Raw genomic sequence first — 22,925 nt, 5'->3', positions numbered from 1 at the left:
CCTAACCTAGCTGACATAGATCCGAGATATCCCATTTATATTCACTTTTATTTTATCCCCTTTTCTCGTACGTATCTACCCCCTGGACCTCCACCCCCAGACATCTACCCCCAGTATAAGCGGACAGGTGCAAAAAATAATAATAAACAAATAAAAATACCAGTTAATTTTTGTTTGTATGTTTAATACCGGTATGTACGCCAATGATCTATGATCATGCCAGCTATATACATGTACTGTAAAAGCTTAGCTTCCGAAGCACGCCCTCAACGGCATTGAATTGTTTGACCGCTCAATTTCAAACGAGAAAAAAAACAAGGTTTGGCTGGGAAAAAGATCAATGTGAGTTGCTATCAAATGTTATTTTTTTTGTTATAGATCTAGATATATGTTCAAAGATGAACGATGTACTTTCATGTGTTACATTTTCGATTCAATATCACTAAAGTATAATGAATCAATACTTTGTTAACCATAACTGTCCTTTGGCTTTGGCTGGGCCGGAGTCGGGGAGCGAAGCAGCTAGCGCTAGCGACGCCGTCGAAAGCGGCAGAGCCCAAGGCTGAAGCTGGTTGAGAGCTGAGACCGCCGTATCGTCGTTTCCAAATTTAAACAATCAGCAAACTGAGCATGCTGAGCAACTCGCAGATCTAACTCATTAACCATGGCCTTATCAATATCATGTTGGTGTGCGTGCGCTCAATGCCATGGCCTGGGCCTGGCTGGGATGATAATCTTGATGGGAATGAAAGATGTCACACTCACAGTCACACTGAGGTCACAGCGGCCGCGGCTGACAAAATAAATGGCAGTGTCATGGAGTGGTGACTAAAGTTAAAGTTAAACCAGGATAATGCCCCCGGGAGGCCACTTACATTGACGAGTGGATACCATGCGCGACCAAAAAACATGTAAAAAGGATGTCTTTTTGGAATTTTGATGGGCACGTTATGTACGTAACTTGATAAGGGTGTCAAAAACACAAAAATAATGAAGAAAGGGTACCTAGCCTATCTATTTCGCAAGGAAAGCTAAGTGTTTAAGGTGAAATTTGCAGGGATGATAAAAAAAATTAAAAATGTTTTCCTTTTTGCCCCAAATATTAATACGTACACGTAGAGTCCGATTTGCGCGAGGTGTGGGGCAGTACCAAATTTTTTCATACTGTTGCCCCATGGGCAAGTTTACTTACAAAAAATGAACACGTTTACAGAAGTCAAATCATACATGTATACATTATTCACACAAATGTTTTTACTCCATTTCAATTTAAAATCTTTCCTTTTCCAGTCACGCACGCAACCTGTCAAAATCTTCTCAGCAACGTTTCTAGTTCTACCATTAGTAACCCATAGCCTAGGAAGTGTCTTCAGTTGCTTCAGCTTAGCTGAAATTCAGTTAGATCTAAACAAACCCATGGATCATGATTGACAAGAATGATACATATTCATCATATATTAAAGTCTCAAACTTATATCTTTTCCAGCATTCACCATGCATCGTCAGAGTGCAGGCAGGGCGTCCATTTCCTCCTCAGGGAACAGAAGATCTTCTGTGGGTCCTCTCAGGGTCAAACATGACAATGGTGAGTAGATATCTGTCATGCTACACAATTTCTTCTGTCAAACAGTCAGAGAATCAAGATAGAATAAATTTGTGGTGTCATTGTGATGTAGGGTATGAAGTTGAAGTGCTCAATTTGATCCAATTGTACTTTACAACTTTGCTACATTGTCATCCTTTGCAAAAATGCTGCTCGAAGTAATGTTTTTCTTTGAAGAGATGCTCTATGTTGTAGTTTTATAAACCCAAGCGGAAACAGTGCTGTAAGTCGGGGGGGGGGGCACAAATTCCTGAACGTCTTTTGATACTTGCCATGATATTATTTGCCAAGTTGTGCTTTCATTTTTTTTTTTCAGCCATATCTTAAAATTGCATTTGATTTGATTTCCAGAGATAATGTATTATCATCCATTAGTCGAATTAGAAAATTGCACATTTTTTATTGTATATCTTGTGGCAGAGTCTAAGACTTTTTTTTTCTTTTGCACAAGCTCAAAAACATTATTTTAAATCAAACCACAACCTTCATGGTTTCATTATGACAATACTTTGTGAAACTTTCTATTTGACTTTTTCTCTCAATCAGCTGCTGCTTCAACAAGCCGAGCTGCAGGTAATGGGTTCATGCGTCGGTCATCAGGTGCAGGGGCCGCAGGACCCCGCAAATCCACCGCCCCAAAATCCAACTTTGGCTTCAGCAACACTAGAAGGTATGGTCCCCCAAAATGTCTGTATATGGTAACAAAGGACTAAAATGAGAGTCAGTCTGCATGGAATTTAAGAATGAGAAATGCATGTTCAATATGGATATTGTGAACACTCCAAGATCTATTTGTGGGGCCACATTGCTCATTAAGGATAGGACGTTTGGGAGAGGTGTTACTTAATTGTAAAAGTTCCCTATATAAGGAACCTGTTCAAAAGTTAGGTAGGGTTGCAAAATTCCCGGAATATTCGTGGTGGAAACTTTCCATGGGAATAAACAGGAATTTATTGGGAATTTGGGAATTTTCGGCAATTTTCAAGAAGTGTTGGGAATTTGCAAAAAGTGGCAATTTTCTGGTATTTATATACAGGAATTGAAAGGACTGCCCTGGCAGTTGATGTTCGATTGTGCTTTGTCAGCAAGTTTCAAGCAAAATATAATGCTAGGGCAGTCAGACAAGGCTGAATTTCATGTAAAAGTTGATTTACTGTATTACTGGTATGTGCAATGGCAGTACATGCACACTGCAAATGATTTACACAAATGCCTCTTGGATATTTTCATCTTTTTGCAGATGAGAATCATTATTAATAATGATATGACATTATTGTTGTTATTAGGATTATATTATTATTATTATCATTTATTTCTCATTTATTTCTGCATAGCAGAAGTGAGAACTTGGTGCTCTTTGCAGCGTTAATTTGATGAGTATACAGTTTTCTGGTTCAAGCTTAAAGTTAACTTCAGTTCAATTAACCCTCTTAGAAATAAACATTGTATTTTTAAAATACTAGATCAAATTAAATGAAACTGATATGAGATTGTCATTTAATGTCACAAAAGATATGAAATTGATAACAAGTTTCTCAATCTTAATCAAGGATTCAAGGTCAAAGGTCATTTGAGGTCAACAAACTTTAATAGTGCATTTTTTTCTCCCTTTGCGAAAAATTATTCATCTTGACTGTTTTCAAAGTCACCCATTATACATGTAATATTGTTATTTCTTGCCCCCCCCCCATGTTTTCGGGGGTTGAGGGGGCATTTCAGAAATAAATTAGTAATATAACATTTTTTGTTCCTGGACCTGATTTTCCCATTTTTAGACTCAAGCCAGTGCCATAGCTGCTGGTGGGATTAGTCTGCTGTGCAAACCTAGTCTGCAGGCACAGACCCTGATTGAAACTTTGAACAAAAAGTTGGTCTCCATGCAAAGACTAGCATAATCTTGCTGTTTCCTGAGCGAGAGGACCTTCAGTACACAAGGCATGATTAGGCTGCACATTCAGACCCTTAACTCGAGTGAAGGCTTTGCACAGCAGACAAGGGCAAACCCTTTACTCAAGGAAAGTGGTCTGAATAAGCAGCCTAAGGTTTCTGCCAATGTCTTGTGTACAGGAGGTCCTTTTGTTCAACAGAAAAATGTATGTGCGCTAGTCTTGTGTGAAGTCTCACTTGGTCATTTTCAAACAAAAGTGGACATGGGGGTGAAAATTAAAACTTGCTAGAAATCATTAGGCTTCAATGTTTTTTGAAACTAGACATCTTAAAGTATATTTTTCCATTTCATTTACATAAAATTATTAACTATGTCTTGAGATACAGTAAATTTTATGCAAGGGAAATTAAATGTTGCAAAATGTTGATTTTTGCATTAAAATTCACATATTGCCTATCACAATATAAAATTTGTATTAGAAGCACATTTGTTGGCAAGATACAAGCTGTGTATTGTATCTAACTCCTAAAAAGCAAAAAAAAAATTCTGTGAAGTGTTTTTCTGAAAAAAATTGGGTTCAAAGTTTTCAAAACTGGTTGTCGTGTCACTCACGTTTTAAATGCAAAAAGTTTTCTCTAGCTGTGTATTCTGAAAATTATTTTATCCCAGTACTGGAGCAAATACAGTTTATCTGTACCTTATTGTATATAAAGTAACTTGGTCCAATGTGTTAAGGTAAAGCTAAAATTAACTGTCAAAGTTGTGTCGTGTCACTCACGAAATGTCGTGTCACTCACGGTATTATATTGTGTATAAAAAAGGACATCCAGTAATTTTTTAAGCGTTTTACCAGGGATACAGTCAAAATGTTGTTCCTGACATCATTTAGGCCTATTTTAGGCTAATAATTTCCTCCATCTTCCTAATTTTACTCCTTTTTATGGAAATATTGAATTTGACATTGAGTTCATCTATTTTCTCTCCTCTCCGTGGTTGCCTTGGTTTAAAAAATCCTGACAATTTTCCATTGGTGTGAAGACTCGGATCCTAATTCATATTTTGGTGAATGTATGTGATTAAGAATATAACAACATAATCAATCAACACAAAATTATGAATGTATCAAGAGAAAAACCACTATACTTAAGCAATGGACATATTTACAATGCATAAAGGGTTGGTGATGGTTCAAGTCATACCTAGGTATTACTCGAACATTCTCTGTCTCCATTTACAGAAATAAGCAGAAAGTTCACCTTTCTTTTGAGTAATGTTATTTCTTTGTTATACTCGGCTAGAAAAGTCACGGATCCTTTTTTGAAATTTGCAGAAATTTTAGTGGTAAAGTAGTGTACATGTACATGAGATATAAGAGCTCACCATTAACACCAAACATTTTTCAAATTTGGAAAAGAAAATATTTTTCTTTTCCTTCTGATTAATTAAATCAACCTTTTCATTTGCCATAAAGCTTGTATTCCAGGACATGAAATAAACAAATTTGCAAGAAAACAAACATTTCAGGTGAGAATGTACTGAGATTTGATAGAACATTTTGGATATTGCTTGAAGCAGCTACATGCCAAGTTCAAAATCATTATTTGTTCGGCCACCATTCATAACGCTAGTGATTAACTACATGTAGGGTCTGAACAGCAAACTACTGTAAGTGGGCCGATGTGTGTTCAGAGCAGATTTGCATTTACACATATTCATTACAACAAAATGATGCATGTTCATGGAGGTCCTAACAAGTCCCAACCGAGACCGCATTTTGATTTGAGCAACTTTGGATGGGTTGCCATGTACCAGTAGATCAATTTTTTTTTTTTTTTGGGGGGGTACCCTGATAAGAACAGAGCTGGACCTCGAGGGGAAAAAGCTATTGAGGTTTAAAGGGAGCCTGGTTGGGATGTTGAGTTGGATTTTAGTGTGACATCCAAGGGCTTAGAAAAGGAAAGGCTAATGACTTGTAGTTGTTATGTAATAGTAGCAGACTGCAAGAATCAGGTACTGACTGCGTCTTTCACCTTGTGGCTTTCCCTGGATTCCCGTGGTATGGTATATGATCAAATAATTAGCAATGAAAAGGCGCTTACAAATTCGAGCAAAAAGCATAGCTGTGAATTTTGGTACAGTGCCTTCATGTAATGCCTTGGGAGGGTCCACATACAAGCAGTGTTCAGGAGAAAACCTATGCTTGTTGAGTTGAATTTCCAATTTTCTCAAGGCGATTTGCTGATAGTCCATCTGAAGTGTGCAGCAACGTGATTGTGGTTTGGTACCAAAAAAGACATTTAAACTGCCATGTCCTATTTGGACAATGCCTATAAAAATATTAAAGGAGGATAATATTGAAATCCAATATTTCAAGAAAAGGGAGTCATACACGACATCATTGGCTACCAGACCATGCCAGATGATGTGAGTGACTATTGAGAATACCTTTCTTACAAGGAAAAATTATTCCATCCGTTGTGGATGCTGAATTGTATAAACCTGTAAACTTTAAATACAGATAGGGAGAAAGAGTTAAAGTTTTGAATGATATCAGGCCACAAAAAGAATGTTTGAGTTGATGTCAATGCCAAGACCTCATAACACCTCCTTCAAGTGCCCCCTCCTCCTCTAAAGAGGAGAGTGGTAGAAGCCCTAGTGTGACAATTTGGTATGGTATAGGAAATGTGAGTTGATGGGCAAATATGACCATAAACCAAGAATAAAACATCAGGATGACATATTATGAACTTAAAAGAAAGCAGTTATTATGTAATTATGCTTGTTTTTTGGTTAATGGTATTTTACTCTTCTACATCATGCAAAAAATACTTTCAATGTTGAGATAAATGTTGTATTTTTGCACTTGTCGTGTCACTCACGGTATATAGGAGGGTACCATTTTCCATAGAGAAGGTTTGATTGATTTTGACTATATGTGTTAGATAGGTACACTATTTATGTCCATTTACTGGTACTCACAGTACTCCATGACAACTACTTGGGCACGAATCCAACCATATGTGTTAGTGGTCAGAAACCCATGTCCAAAATTTGTCGTGTCACTCACGCACCGTTTTTTAATCATATCTACTAAACGAATTGTTGAATTCAAATCAAACTCGTAGTGGCCCATGCCAGTCCTACATTGTATATAATATAGTAGTCATGATTGATTCATAACCTTTAAGTTTGAAGATATGAGCCCTTAAACCTCTCCGATTGTCGTGTCACTCACGTTTGAAAATGACCACTTGTGGATCAAAGCTTCAATAAGGATCTGTGCATGCAGACTACATGTAGGGTGCAATGTTCTCTTAATAACATGCTATTATATAATGGCAGGTTCTCACATAAAAAACAATGACACATTTAAAGACAAAGTGTATTACAAATGCAAAGTATTATTTTTTCATGTTGAATTGAAAAGGTTCATTTTGTACATAATGCTCCATCATGTTACTACATATACATGTACTATAATGTATTTATGTACAGTATGATGAATATCTTATACCCTAGGCAATTTAAAGAATGAAGAATAGTATAAATACAAATGGAAAAATGATATTTTAGGATATCAATTTATAATTTTGTATTTAAAAACAGAATTTATCACTTTTTGTGAAAAAATGAAAATTCCCGAAAATTCCCAAAATTCCCGGCAGCTGAAAATTCCCGAAACTTTCCATGGAAATTTTCCAAAATTTCCGGAAAGTTTCCAGCCCTTTGCAACCCTAAAGTTAGATATAGGCATCTAATCCTGCAGATGGTATCCAGGGAACGTTTCACCAACATTTTCATCCTACAAGTTGTCAGGTCTACTTTTCTTGATTTTGATTGGCTTAGAACCACTGTTTCTATGGTTACAGTGGGACTAAACATCCAAACATTACTTACAGGATATGCTCTCCTGATCATCCCTAATGCTCTCATTCATGATAAACAATGGAGAATATGGAAAGCTGTGTAGCACATTTATGATGAGATTTACAACACTGCGTATCATTCACTATGGCTCTCCCAAATTTGTCTCTTGTTGGGATGATGAGACAAGACACTGCTCTATCACAGTGAACAGGTGGGTGTTTCATAAAGCTGCTCGTAAGTTAAGAGCGACTTTAAGAACGACTGGTGAGCCTTGTGATAAATGACGGTTCACCATTATATTCATTGGCAATGCTTTAGCGCGTAAGAAAGGTTCACCCGTCGTTCTTAAAGTCGCTCTTAACTTACGAACAGCTTTATGAAACACCCACCAGAACTGTGCAAAAGTAACAAAACCTGATGGGTGATTTCAAGTACGGTGTTGACCTTTGTTTTTACACGATTTTTACACGATTATAGAGATGTCAATAATGTGATCTGGATCAGTTTTACAAACTCTGGCCAACACCATACTTGAAGTCACCCAATGTTTTATGGCAGTGTCATGTAAAATGCCATTTCTGTGATAATCACTGTTTTCTATCTGTTCTTCAAAAGGACTAGAAAATGGCTACAGAACACCAAAATGGAGAGAAAATGGCTACAAAACGACAATCTTGCTCATTATATCGAACTTTTGATAAGGTGCCTGATTGTATTTACCGTTATTTAGTGAAAATTTATGGCAGATTTAATTTTATTGTTTTCAGGCCTTCCAGCGGCTATGGGCGTTCCAACATGTCAAGAGAGGTACTGCGGGAATCACGTCCAATCAGTGACAAGTCTTACATGCAGAAAGAAATCAGGAGGATCATAGATGTAGGTGTTTCTTATTTTTATACATTGATATTTATAAGTCATGACATTTTAAAGCTTATGTGAATTATAAACACATATTCACTGGCCGCAGTAGATTAATGACACAAGAATTCTAAAGTGATGTGAATTGAAGTGCATGTTGAACTTCAGAGTACTGTAGACAAATTTGGTTTCGTTGCTTTTTTATTGTAATTTTGGATTTAAAAGAGGGCTTCAATTACATGCCTAACAATTATTTATGCATGGACCTACATGTAGCAGCAGCACCCAGCTCATTGGATAACCCATTGAAAGTGCTTTTATTGATCTTTGGAAGAAGTCAGATTCTTCCATACGGAAATGTGATTATTATTTCAATTGACCAAATTCTTATTTGAAATCATATCCAAATCTTATTCAAGACAAATTTGCTAAATATTATATTCTGTTTTTTCAGTTCTTACAGGAACATGGCTTTTCACACCCCATTTCTGTGAAGCAACTGATGTCTCCAACAACCAAAGATTTTGTCCGAGTCTTCCAGTTCCTCTACAACTTCCTAGATGAGGACTATGTTGTTGGCCCGAAGATTGACGAGGAGATTCCAGCAAAATTCAAAGAACTGAAGTAAATACACAATTTTTATCTTTTTGGGTGTCTGCCTTTCATACGTAGTCGCTAATAGTGGATGCTTGAGGTATTATCTATCGAGTTATCCATTCATACCTGGATAGTTTTCGTGATAAATGAAGCTCTGAAAGGGTCAACTTGAATTATAATTTCATATAAAGTGGGGAGATGACACCATCAGCTTGCTTGTTGCATATTCATGAAAACATGCAAAGAACTTTGTCACAGAAGTATTGAAAAACTTTATTTAATGGCATAACTTCATTGTTCCTCATCCGATTTTGATGAAACCGTTAGTGACTTGTTTGCCTGATTTTTCTCTAATAGAGTATCGGTGTGAATTTAAGCCTGGAGAGACCCTCTTATTATTTTTTGTGACCTTTTTTTATTTTCAGATATCCTTTCACCATCTCCAAGAGCTCCATGTGCACCCTTGGTAGTTCTCATGCATGGCCTCATGTCCTGGCTGCTCTTCATTGGCTCTGTGACCTTATCCAGGTAGGATAATCTCTTGTGGTTTCCCAAAGAACAAAAAGTGACTTACAGTCATGTTTAAGCGCCAATGTGCTCAATGTAATTTAACGCGTAATGTGATATACGCGTAAGGGTGCATCACCTGCGCATGATCTGGCCAGTGTGGTTAATGCGCTATATACCGAATGCAACAGAATAGAAGTGCAATTCTTAAGTTACAATTAAATCTTTGTGAAGCAGCACCCCGAGGGTGTTTCATGAAGCTGATCGTTAGTTATAGTGACTTAACACACAACAATTCATTGTTTTACATGTAAATGACATATTCCTAAGCAACTGACTTTGAAATCATGAACATGTTCCAATCATGCATGTAGTTATGCATGAAGTCATGCATAACTGTGCAGACATATTTATGAAACAACACCCCCGCTCACTAATGAACTCTGAACCTTGTTCGTCCTAGCTCATTTATATGCTGGGATGACCAATTTTTTGTCACTCAAAAGGTTTAAGTTCTGGAATGTGATCCTGCTCGATATTGCATCAGGTTTGCATATTTGGAAATTTGATCACAAAATAAAGCTACAAATATGATATTGTTTTACTTCTAGTGAACTTGGCTATTTGACCCCTTTATTCTGGTAATAATTTTTGCCTGACATATTCATCTGGGGCCCTTTGTATTAAAGTTACTATTATAGTAACTTTGTCATCCAGTCATATCTTTGATTGAATTCTAGATTTTGATTGTCTGTTGAGAGCATTGTTGCCATGGTAATTACCATTGAATGACAAAGTAACATTAACAGTAGCTTTATGCAATGGGACCCAGGTCTTGTAATGGCTACTCTTCCTGCTAGGGAAGTTTCAGATCAAGCATACCAATGCTATCTAATACTTGGTGCAAGCCAGAAATGTATTATCAACTTTGTTGTACCATTACAATCATTTGTTGAATCCTTGCAGTATGCCATGAACACAAGGGTATCTGAGATACTGTTCACTGATGAAGATGTTCCAGGTTGTCTCGATGAACAAGCTTACTCAGAGGTACGTAGCATTGTCGTGTTTATTTTAACAAAAAGTCATTGAACCATGTCTCTGTCATGGGTGGATATGGTAAACCAGTAGAATAGAATACAGGTACCTCCCCCAAAGTTTTTGAAAAATCACATTTTTATATCTGTATGTGCATGAAATTCTCTCTACTGGCCATGAATTCTTGAAACTATTCAACTGCAAAAAAATTAGGAATATTCCATTTTTCATTTGCTCTTAAAGAAATATATAATTTCAAAATTTTCAGTTGATGTTAGATACTTAACATCAAGTGAACATGTGGGACTTAAATGGACAAGATCACATTCTTGCAAAGCCAACCGGAATTGTCATTCCTATAGGCCTTTATATTCCAATGAATAATCCAGGAATAAGTTAAAGAATCATTTATTTTGAACAAATGTACATTTTTTATTTCCTTTATTCAACGTAAAAAAGGGAGATTAAATAAGTTCCTGATAAGTCATTAGGCAACCCAGTAGACTGTTGCCTTACCCACTATTTGAATATATGCCTTAATTTATACTTTATTTAATCAGAATTTCCTAAAACATCTTTTGTTGAATAAAACAGATGCACTTTGACTACTTAGAGAATACTTATGCTGAGTACATGAATGGGCAAGATCAGTATGATGTGCATGAGAGGAAACTCAGGGAAGCTATCCGTAAGTACAGTTAATTTGAATATTCTATGCACCAGCTGATTAAAGTCAGTGGAGCTCTCAATACGATGCAGTATATATTTCTATTGTCATACCTTGTTTTTACCATGACAAACTATTGTCATGACATTAGCTAGTCCCCACGGCCGGATCAAATGTCACACCAGCAAATGTCTTGTAACTCAGCTTACATCCGTATAAGTGAATGGAGGGATATAATTGTAATGAAGTTTAAATTTTTGATGGAAATTTGTAGGGTCAAGGTTTCTGTTGAATACTGCCTTTGGGGTTCTCATACTTTATGATTCTGTATTAGTTATTATGTCACTTTGCTGGTAAACATGAAATTAATTAAAACTGTTGTTTTCCAGTCATGAGAAGGGGTTATTTGCTCAGAAGATACAGCTTGGCAATTCCATAAAATATGTACATCCGACCCCCTAAATATGGGACCTTCATGAAATTTTATGTCTCTGATTTCCGGTTCTTAAGATGTCTGTACTGTTCTCAAAGGACTAAGACTTGGTCAGTTGATAAATTAAGTAAACCTTGAGGAAAGTGAGGGTCGGACGTACATTTTATAATTTTATAGTTATTTATTTTTAGTTTATAATTTTATTGAATTGCCCAGTTGGTGGATTGAGGCGTCTTGTTTGATAAACGGTTGATTAATGTGGTCGGACTATTGAGTTTTCTGTTTATTTTTTTCCACTTGACTTAATATCTAGAGATGAGCAAAGGTGGGGATATCAACATGGATAATCTGGTAGCAGAGGAAGAACGACTGAAAGCAGAGTTACAAGAATTGGAACAACAGCAGGTATTTACCTCTCTCTCATAGCAAATTTAGAAACAGGTCCAAGTCTTACCCATTATTTTGATCTCAACCTAGTAATGTAAAAATAATCAAACGTACTTTCCTGTCATCTTTTTCACTTGATGGGAAGGTCTCACTGCTATTAGGTATAGAACAGTTTTAGATTGGGTAACAGTGAAGGACATATTATTGGAAAAACCTGCTCATTTGATCATAAAAACAATTATATAATAGTTCTGATGCAGAGGCTTTTATTACATGTTCTCCTACTTGTCTACCTGTGGGAATGCTCTACATTTTAAGTTTAGACTAGTTCAGATTACATGGTTCCCAGCCAATCAAGGAAAATTATTTTACTTTTTTCCAGTCAGGGAAGAATCAGGAATTTGAGAAAAATACCTCAAATCAGGGGAAAATGCCTCAAAATAGGGAAAAATCAGGGAATTTTGATCAGACCAAAAGTTGAAAGCACGGTAGTCAGTCAGACTCTGTTATATTTTGTTGCATATCAAAACAACATCCATTGAATGACTGGTTTTGGTGGTACTAATTAGTTTTGAATTATTGTTTTTATACTGAAAATACATGTAAATCACTGGAACAACTTAGAAAACATGCGAAACTAGGAATGGGTTTTAATAAGTATCTGGGAATTTCTAAACTTCATCAGGGAAAAATCAGGGAATTTTGTTTTCTTGAAAACCTGGGGACCCTGGATTTGTTTAGATTGTCGATATCTTTCAACCTTCCTCTCTTCTCTCTCGTATTACAGAGTCGCATTCCAAACCTTCAAGAGCAGATGAAGGCAAAGACCATTGACTGTGAGCGGTTCTCTAACTACCTGGTCAGTCTGAGAGAACACAAGAAGACACATGAACTCAAGATGCAGGAAATTGACCTTCACCTTGGACAATTGGGTAAACATGGCTCCCAATCTTTTAACTTTTAGAGGAAATCCAAACCCATATCATGTATCTTAAAGGTCAAGTCCACCCCAGGATAATGCTTACTTGAATAAATAGAGAAAAAAATCAAACTAGTATAGTGCTGAAAATTTCATCAAATCGGAATTAAAATAAGAAAGTTATGACATTTTAAAGCTTCACTTATTTTTCACAAAACAGTGATATGCACAACTAGGTGAGTCAGTCGATGATGTCCATCACTCATTATTTCTTTGTTTTTATTGTTTGAATTATACAATATTTCATTTTTTATAGATTTGACAATAAGGACCAACTTGATTGATCCATATAGTATTAAACAATGCTAATTCCACATGTTCAGGGAAGAATTAATCGTTATATCACTTGACAATGAGGAGAAAATTAGAATATTTCATATTTTCATATAATAAATACAAAAGAAATAGTGAGTGGATGACGTCATAGTCTAATTGCATACCAGCCAGGTTGTGCATGTAACTGTTTGTGAAATTAAGCGAAACTTTAAAATGTCATAACTTTCTTATTTTACATCCAATTTTAATGAAATTTTCAGTGTTATGCTTGTTGGATTTTTCTCTTTTTATTCAAATCAACTTTTTGTTGGGGTGGACTTGTCCTTTAAGTATAGTAAAATAAAGGGAAACAAAATTTGATGTTTTACATTTTATTTATGCAAAGTTTAGGTAGTAATGGGTTGTAATTGTGTATAAAACATGCATTAGTGCCTGCATTATAAACTCAAGCTATTGGATGGTTTTAGATTGGGTCAGCATAGGCGAATGACCTCATTGAATACCGAAAGCAACTGCTTAGACCACACTCTATGTGTATGGCCACTGGAAATCTGTTTTTGGTGACATTACGAAATTGAAAATTATCAGTGGGTGCAAGTGCATGTTGTCTTACGTTTGAGACGACATGAAAATATTACAGATTTCACATTTTTGTGATTTTTAGAGTGGAGGAGGGAGTGAATGTGATGTTTTTTGCAGTGCTGTAAAATAGTGTCATTATCTTAGCAATCCATTAAGTTGACCTGAAAATTTCTTCAGTTTGAATAGATGTCAGAACCCCCCCCCCCCATGTACATAATGTGTATTTTTTAAATCTACTTTTCTTGATATTGGGGAAAATATAATATTTGCTGAAATAATGATTTTGATTAACCTATCCTGGTGACATATCCCATTTTGTGAGCAGAGCTGGAGGAGTCTGAGCTTGACGGGTCAATCGCTCGTCTGGAGTACCAGCTGGAGCACCAGGAGCTGTCAGCGAAGGACGTGGAGCGCATGCAGACAGAGCTCCGCCAGGCTAACTCCAGTCTGGATCAGGTGGAGAGGGAGAACCAGGCCCTGGACCAGGAGATTTGGGCCGAGGAACGCAGCATCGCAAAGAAGCAAGAGGAGGTGAGTCGAGTTTGGGCAGTGGATCCTGGTCATAAGACTGAATTGAAAGAAAAGTGACCCTCAATAAGCAGGTCATCACACCCTATGGCCCCAATTCACAAAGGTGGTTTTTAAAACCATCGGTTGAACTCATGGTTTATGCAGATTTCCTGTATAAATTACTCTTATTTACACATATATTAAAAATGTCCAAATGCTGATGCGCGCTTTTGTCATAGTGCGACGGTGCGCCTAATTGATGCCTGTTGCTGTGGTTATCCACACTATTTTATTCATGAGTCTACTGATTTGAATAAATGAGTCCACTCTTCAAACAAAGGAATTATGAATAAAAATAGCATACTTAACCATGGTAACAGGCGTCAATTATGCGCACTGTGACAAAAGTGCATATCAGCATTTTACATTTTTTTAATATAGGCAGTAAATAAGCGTAATTTATACAGGAAATCTGCATAAACCATGGGTTCAACCGATGTTTTTAAAACCACTTTTGTGAATTTGGGCCCCAGAACTTACAGCTTAATGGCTGATGTTAATTAAGGTGGATATTTATGCATGATGACATTGATTATGACATTCAATGAAGCATACTAATCAAATTGCTAAGCTGTGTGCTCGAGGTACCTTACTTTTGTATAATTTGGAATGTCATTGATCAATTACTTTTTTATTATGTAGCAATTAACATGTACATGTATACTTAAACAACTATTCTTTTTTTCAAAACTGTATTTATTTCTTTGAATTTACTTAATAATATGGTACTTTCTTGTTTAGTAAAAGTAAAAAAATTCTTCAATTAAACTGTCTGACTGCGGGGAAATATTCCTTTTTTGTTGCTGTTTTGGGGAGTGTTTCATTAGCAAATAGTGATTGTCACTGACTTAGTTGTAGTTGGCCAATCAAATGCTAAGATTTCAGTAGCTTGTAACAGTAACTTTCACTGACCATTTGTTTTATGAAACACTCTCCTGATTTTTTTGTGTGCAGCTTGAGAGGAAAGTGAATGCTTACAACAGCCTTGCTCGTAAGCTGAAGCTGATCCCGGCTGATGCAGAGAATGCCCACGGTATTGACTATGAGCTCCGTCTCAACTTCCATTCCATCTACACTCAACATTCACCCATGTTGGACTTTGTCAGTACAATAAAGGTAGGCTTTACATTATTAATTTGTTGAAGTGGCTCTTTTTTGTAAACCCTAAATTGGCAAATCTATAGCAGATTTTTCTACAACCAGTTTGTCTATTAACCATTTGTAAACAGTAAATTGCTAATTTGTCTATGATTGCCTCATCTATCACCATATCATCAACTATTTGGTCTGATAACCATTTAGTCATTTGATCATTATGTATAATTCCCAGTTATAGTATACCCATTTCATCTCATATCCATTTCATTTGACAAGGTAAAAAAATAATAAGTTGACGAAATGAAAATTAGACCTGCTGGACATTAGGCTGAAAAAAATTGCTCCAAGTGGGTATTAGGCCAAGCCCAGTGTAGTTCTAACGAAGAGCAATTGGACCGATTAAACTGATTATAAAAAAAAATTACCTGATTTAACATGAAAAATTTATTGTATCATATTGCATTTTTTTTTACAGCCTGCATTGATACAACTGAAGAAGAATATCAATGGCGAGGTTCATAAGCTCCACAGTCAGAGATTGAATGAAGAAGAGGCCCTTGATCAGGTAAGTGGTACACTATGTAGGACCTGAGACGAGCAGGTCAAGATTCAAATCTCACTTGGCATTGAATGGCAATTTACTTCGCTTTGTGTATCGGTGTGTGTTGGTCAGACTTGCATGAGTCAACCTCACATTTATTGAAATGTTTCCTATTTGTTGCTACAACATAGTTATTTGCATTTGATTACAGATCTATTTTTACTATTTACAGACTGACAATTAATCATACATTTATAATTGTTTGCAAAAATTTTGATTGACCTCAGGGACTGATATGGATTTGCAATTTATTGCAAGTTCTTGAAAGGTGGGGTTTGGGGAGGTAAGATCTGAAAATTCAGCATTATACTTTTTCAATACATCATTAACTATTTTGCAGATTAATGAATATTCTGTGTGGGTGTGTTTGGGTATATGTTACATTTATTTATCATTTGTTTGTATTTGCAGGTGAAAGAGATGACAGAGGGAAAGAGAGAAGAGATCAGAAAGCTAGAATCTCAAGTTCAGCGACTAGAGAAAGAAATCAATGCATTCAAGGAGGTAAGAGGACTGTTGATAAATGTTAATTACGTTCATATGCTGGCTTATCAATGATTAGAGCTCACCTCATAAAATATGATGACTACCGTATCCACATTTAAGCTTCATTGTATTTAAGGTTTAATTTTCGAGCCATTATGCCCCCTCTTTTAACGTGTTTTGTGATCAATCTGTAGTGTGAAAAGTCTATTGTAACTTTTGCGATGTCCCCACATGTAGTATTAAAGTTGCATAATATTTCATAAGTGCATTTCATTCTGTTTCTAGTCAAAATTTATTTCAATTTATGAAATGCTACCTTTATATTACATAATTTTCTACCATCATGCATTTTTTTGTAAGTTTCACACAGACCATTCTGCACACTCAAAAATCTTTATTTTTCTATTCTTCTCATTCTGAATCACAAAGGAATAAATCATATTGTTATGATAATTATTACAATATCTGTTTTGGTATCTCTTGCTCTAGAAAACTCGTGATGAAACTCAAGCGATGACTGATCGTCTTGCTGACATCGAGAAGGAGAAGGAGATGGCTAGGGCATCAGGGAGCGCAGACGTAGCTCAGACACAGGAACAAGTCAGACAAATGCAGTCCAGGTAAATGTCCTATTGAACTTTAGTGATAGAAACATGAACATTAGTAACACGCCAGTATCCATTAATGATCATGCCGGTATCCATTAATGATCTGTCACATCGTTGCGTGCAATCCTTGTGGGTGAGTTGCAGGTATTGTCCCGGAACAAAGTTCTGAGCATATTCAAAACTCTTCTGCGTGTAAATTAGACTTGTGTGCACTTCTGTGGGCAATTGCGTGTGAGTTAACGTGCAAGATACTGTGAATGGGGGTGACCTGCGGGTATCAAAAATAGTTAGCTGCAGGTCACAAGCAAGACTTGCATGGAGCAATGAGACAGGGCCTTCATGAGGAGATACTCTTGACGCAGTAAAGAAAATAATTGGAATACAAACATATTAGATAGGGGAAGGATTTTCATTTACTGGCAAGATTGTCTGACTAACAATGGTTTTAGTAGTTTTTTGAAGGTGCCCATACAGGAAATATTACAGCTGTCTTGTAGAAGTTTAATTCATAGGAACTGGCTCTGCATATTGATGTGATTGATTCCCCTCGAATTGCTAGATTGTTGAGTAGTGAGTAAAGATGAGCTAGCAGACCTTATAGGTTCAAAGAGGGATTTGTTGTTCTCTTGTAAATGTAAGCATGTTGAAGTTATATGTATTGGTTTTGACTCTTGCCTTTTAATCATAGGATTATGTGTTTGAATCCCACTGCAGCCCAGCATCATTTGGCAAGGCATCAGTCAACATATTGCCACTCTTCACTCAGGTGTTAAATGAGTATTAAGAAGGATGAAAAAGCCTATGTAGTACGCTATTTGAGTTTGGAGACTCTTTTCATCTTGTTTGAATACTCTCCAGCGAATGGAGAAAGTGCATGTATTGTATATGGGCATGCCTGGATCTGTTGACAGGGTGAATTATCTGTATAGCACTTTTAGAGCTGTTGTTTCAGTGTATATGAAATTATATAAAAGGAAAATGTTATGACCATAAAGTTAATTTCCATCCTTATAGCCCAAAATTTAGTGACACCATTTATTCTTTCTTTCCATTTCCATTTTTTATGTACATATACACAATTGCTATGTCTATTCATCACCATTTCTTCACTTCATGATGCTCCTTCCAGTGGCTCACTTTATTCATCATCCCAGTAAAGCTTCTGTATGAGCTGCCAAAGGGATTACTACATCAAGAATCAAGTACCATTTCTCTTATTTTGCTTCTGTTGAATTGAAAAATGTTCCAACCTATTATACACCTTTTTTTATATTATATCCTTGTTTACACTGTAGATATGAAGAAGGCTGCCAAACCATGCAGATAGAGAGAGAGAATTATGATAAGTTCCTCACTCAAGTCTGTACAATGATCCTGGAACACAAAGCAAAAATACAGGTAAGTTTCAGATAGAATCAGCAGGGGAGTGAGAGTTCAGATTTTAAGCTGATTTCAGATTTTTTTGTCTTTATTTTCAGTTTAATTTCAGCTTATTTTGGCTTCCCTCTGTACAAAATTTATGGGAGCTCTTTCTATTTCAGATTTTTTTTAGCACTGTTCAGCCTTTTTTTCAGGTCTTTTTATTTGTGACCACTCACACCCCTGAATCGGGCATTCTCCGGCCATATATCAAAGATTGAATTTCAATCGGTTATAAGAATATATTTCTCTGATATTGCTATTTTGTAATTCTCTGTAACTTACCATGCATGATGACACTCTGTATTGTATTGATACACATGAATTGAATCATCAGTTTAACCAAGAGAATTCAATTAAAACTAAGCCTGAGTCGAATCGATTTTAAAATCGGTGTTCGATCGATGTCATCGAACACCGGTGCAGATTTTGCAAAATCGGTGCATCGAAAAAAAAAAAAAAATACGTCGGCCGGCCGATTCGTTTGGTTTACACAATCAATCATCAAAATATCAGTAATGCCCAACTTTACCACTACTTACTTGATTTCTATTGCCCCCAAAATGAAACCGAATGAGTAATTATGATGCTATTCACCATTAATTTGAAGTTTATTTCGATCATAGTTCGAGTCTTACTCGTCTGCTCGTGCCGAGATAATTTATGCACGATGAATTCATGAATGGAAGTCATGGCCATCGATCGTGCATGCGCAGTACTGTTCTTTAATCAAACCAGAAAATGGCCGGAAATTGACGCGATCAACGTAAAATAAATCTTGCTTTCATGAACAATATTAAAATCAAGACCATAGAACATTATTTAATCGTAATATTTAACAATAATTTGCATATGATAATCATTAATATGAATTTAGAGCTTGATGTGAAACGTTTGTATTTCGTTTCAATTTTCAATGGCGGACATCTCATGACGATCGACTTGACTTCTTGAGTCGATCGAGCTAGTGCACTTGTCTAAAAAAAATAATCATCACGTCAGGATTGATTCTCGAACATTGTCTACATGCAAAAACTCTGTTCAAGTTCGTAATATCACCATATAATATCATTTTACATGACAAAACAGAGAAAATTGCGTTTGATATTTTTTCCCATCAATTTGAAGCTAGTTTGTACCCAACTTTGGGCTCTGATTTCATGAATGGGAAAATATGTCATACGTCATCAAACACGCATGCGCATTGTGCTTATTTTCTCGGAGCTTGGAGGAGACGTCCAGAGATGGAACAATAGAAATAATCCCAGTATTACTTCTTCCATATGAACATAACATACTTTGCTGACATCGTCAATATTCTTAGTATGACCATAAAATCTTGTTAAATCGTAATAATTTAGATGAATTTAGGGCTCGATTCGAAACATTCGTATTCATTTTGATCGCATGCTCAATTGCGTCTAAAAAACTGGATTGTCATTATCAGGATTAATTCTCGAACATCGTCATAACTCATATTCCACAATCTTTCCTCACAATCGTTATATCAGCATTGAATAGCAATTCAAATGACCATCCAGAGAAAATTACGTATTTATTCCCATAAATTTATTTGGAGCTCATTTTGGATCCAACTACACAATCTCAGGCAAGTTACAGCGCTCTCCGTTGATTGCAATTGTTTGCTGGCGCTGACGTCAAGCACGCCTGTCGTTTCGGGAGAGTGAGTGTACGGAGCTGCGGACGGGGCTAGTGAATGGACTGCGAATGCTAGTTGACCGAAAATCATTCGGATCGACTCTGCGTGATTCATGTCTTTATTATTGTTTCATTTTAAACTTATATGTTGTCATCTGCAAATATCATTGTTGAAGATATTTTGGGAAGAATTCTGCTTTGGTCCCCGGCCTTTTTTGTGTGTTTTGTGATTATGGAAAATACAAACGAACTTTGCTCTGTCATCTGCTTGTGCAACGCTCACCCGGCCAACGCCAGCGCATACCGTCAGTGCGTAGTGCATATGCAAAGCGCATCGCATCGACGCAAAAACAAAAGACTAAATTTTCCCCGCCTTCAATATTCGATGCATCGATGTTCGATCGAATTAGAGCTGTCGAACACCGGTTTTCAAAATAATCGATATGACTCAGGCTTAGACAATGCCACTTGTGGTAACAATCTCAAAATAAGTTCGAAAAGAATCCAGTTAAATCCAGTTACTTGGAGCTGCTAAGTAATACCGCTAATGATTTCCAATGCTGAACAAAACGAGAAGAAAACTGATGAAAAAATTAATACTAATTTCTTGAGTTTCAGCTTTATGTGTTTTCCTATGGTATTTCTTTGAAATTATTGTTTTCCTCACCAAAATACTGATCTTCAGCTTTTAAATTATTGAAATGTACTTGTACAGGTTGGCAAATCTGCCCAAGTGTTTTATATATACATGTATGTGCCAAATGGTTCTGATAGAAAATGTTTAAATGCTGTGGCACTGCATTCCGACCATGTGATTTTTTATTTCAAAGCAATAGAAATACATTGTCTAAAAACATGTTTTTATATATGTTAGCGATCTTCATTGTGATAGTTTTTCAGTGTAAATGTCCAGACGTCACATAGTTTGGTTGATATGAATGAACCAGGGGGCTGTTTTCATGAAAGTTAACTTTCTCCACAGCTACCATAGTAAAAGTCAGAGATTGGTGCTTCTTAGCCAATCAAAATCAAGGATTTCACTGAAATTGTTGGCACTGACACTTTCATGAAACAGTCCCCTGATCCATATAGATCTATGATGATACAGTATGTTGATGATTGACCTTGATTTAAATTTCTTTCTCTAAAAATCTGTTTAGTGCAAATTCATTTTTTTAGCGTTAAGGGGATGGTCCAGGCTGAAAATATTTATATCTTAATACATAGAATAGAATTCACTGAGCAAAATGCCGAAAATTTCATCAAAATCGGATGAGAAATGATAAAGTTATTGAAGTTTTAAGTTCAGTAATAGTTTGTGAAAATAATCTTCATGAATATTCATTAGGTGGGCTGATGATGTCTCAGCTCCACTTTCCGTTTTCTTATGTATTTACATAAAATCATATTTTTTTCATTATTTCATACTTGTGTGAATAAAATGTCTTATAAGGAAATAAGTTGCAGCGATAAATATCTAATACACTAAATCAGTTGTCAATCCAATTTTTCTAATTCTTGGAGGAAAAAATTTGAACTTCATATAATGAAATACAAAAAAACAAGTGGGGATGTGACATATTCAGCCCACCTAATATTCATGACGACTATTTTCACAAAATATTGCTAAACTTTAGAATTCGATAACTTTGTTATTTGTTATCTGATTTTGATGTAATTTTCAGCATTTTGCTCAATGAATTCTACTCTATTAAAATAAATACTTTCAGCCCAGACCGTCCCTTTAATTTTGAAGAAGGTAAAATATGTTGTGCAGCTCCATCACACTCTTCTTCATACGATTGTATCTTCATACAGAATCATGTCAGACATCTTCAAGAGGAAGCTCATAATCACCTTGAAGTCATCAGAAGTATGGAGATTCCTCAACGTCCAAACCCATCCACGTAAGGTCACCAAGAGAAGATGAAAAGCTCTTCATAGCTGATGAAGCCAACATCCGTCATTTATTTTTTAATATTTGGGTACTCCATCGTGAGATTAAGTTGAATGATTAGATTGAAATGTGATCAATCAATTTTTTGAAATTGAAATAAGAAGTTACATGGAAAACAGCAAAAATATGGGATTTTGCTAATCTTCAACCAACTTTGCATACCCTTAGCCAGAGAGGTTTCAGTTGAATCCCTAAAATTATCAATAGCAAGAGAATATTACATGAAGAAAGAAGAAGAGAATGGAAGAGAAGAGAACCGATCGACCCCCTAATTGAAAACCCTGGATTTGGGGCTGCTTTGATATGTGTTGTTTTTTTTAGATTGAGCGCATGGTAGATTAAAGACAATATTAAAGTTGTTTCTTGTTTTTTGTGGGAGGGGGGACTCAATTTCAGTCAATTTTGTAAACCTAGATGGCACTGGAGAAGATGTGACTAAGTGGTTTAAGGCATATGACAAGACACACAAGGGCTGGGCTTTGATCCCCCGTACCATAGCACCTATGCCCTTGAGCAAGGCATTTAATCATCGTTCCTATTTTATCCTAATTATAATATAAAATAAAATGGAAATGCCATAGGTATTGCTGGTACCTTTGTGTTCATGTGTTTAATGAAAACACTTTGTGTTGGAGTAAGATTATGGAATTGCCATGATAAACAATCTCAATGCCAGCATTGATCCTAGCACAAAGCGCTCTCATAGATGTGGTTCATTGTCTGAATGCTTTGAGTTTTGTTTGTTTGAATTTCACAGTTCATAAAGAAGAGTTACTTTAGAAAAATTGCATATTAGAGATAGCCTTACCATCCTTCTTAGGGTTATGAGCAGAAAATGGCCAAGT

At 36.1% G+C, this 22,925-nt stretch overlaps 1 protein-coding gene across 1 annotated transcript; it reads left to right on the top strand.

Moving 5' to 3' along the window:
* Positions 1–265: 265 nt before the first annotated feature.
* LOC121413706 (kinetochore protein NDC80 homolog) lies at positions 266–22,112 on the top strand. Its single transcript, XM_041606635.1, has 17 exons — positions 266–342; positions 1,487–1,585; positions 2,150–2,273; positions 8,126–8,234; positions 8,671–8,840; positions 9,239–9,341; positions 10,287–10,370; positions 10,953–11,046; positions 11,772–11,863; positions 12,633–12,777; positions 14,008–14,213; positions 15,207–15,368; positions 15,826–15,915; positions 16,363–16,455; positions 16,927–17,057; positions 18,341–18,443; positions 21,942–22,112. The coding sequence occupies exons 2-17, from the start codon at positions 1,495–1,497 to the stop codon at positions 22,032–22,034; spliced, it is 1,890 nt and encodes a 629-aa protein (XP_041462569.1). The 5' UTR covers positions 266–342; positions 1,487–1,494; the 3' UTR covers positions 22,035–22,112.
* The last annotated feature ends 813 nt before the right edge of the window (positions 22,113–22,925 follow it).

This window comes from Lytechinus variegatus, chromosome 4, assembly GCF_018143015.1.
Source record: "Lytechinus variegatus isolate NC3 chromosome 4, Lvar_3.0, whole genome shotgun sequence".
Lineage (NCBI taxonomy): Eukaryota > Metazoa > Echinodermata > Echinoidea > Temnopleuroida > Toxopneustidae > Lytechinus > Lytechinus variegatus.
This window is presented reverse-complemented; position numbering and strand designations above follow the sequence as displayed.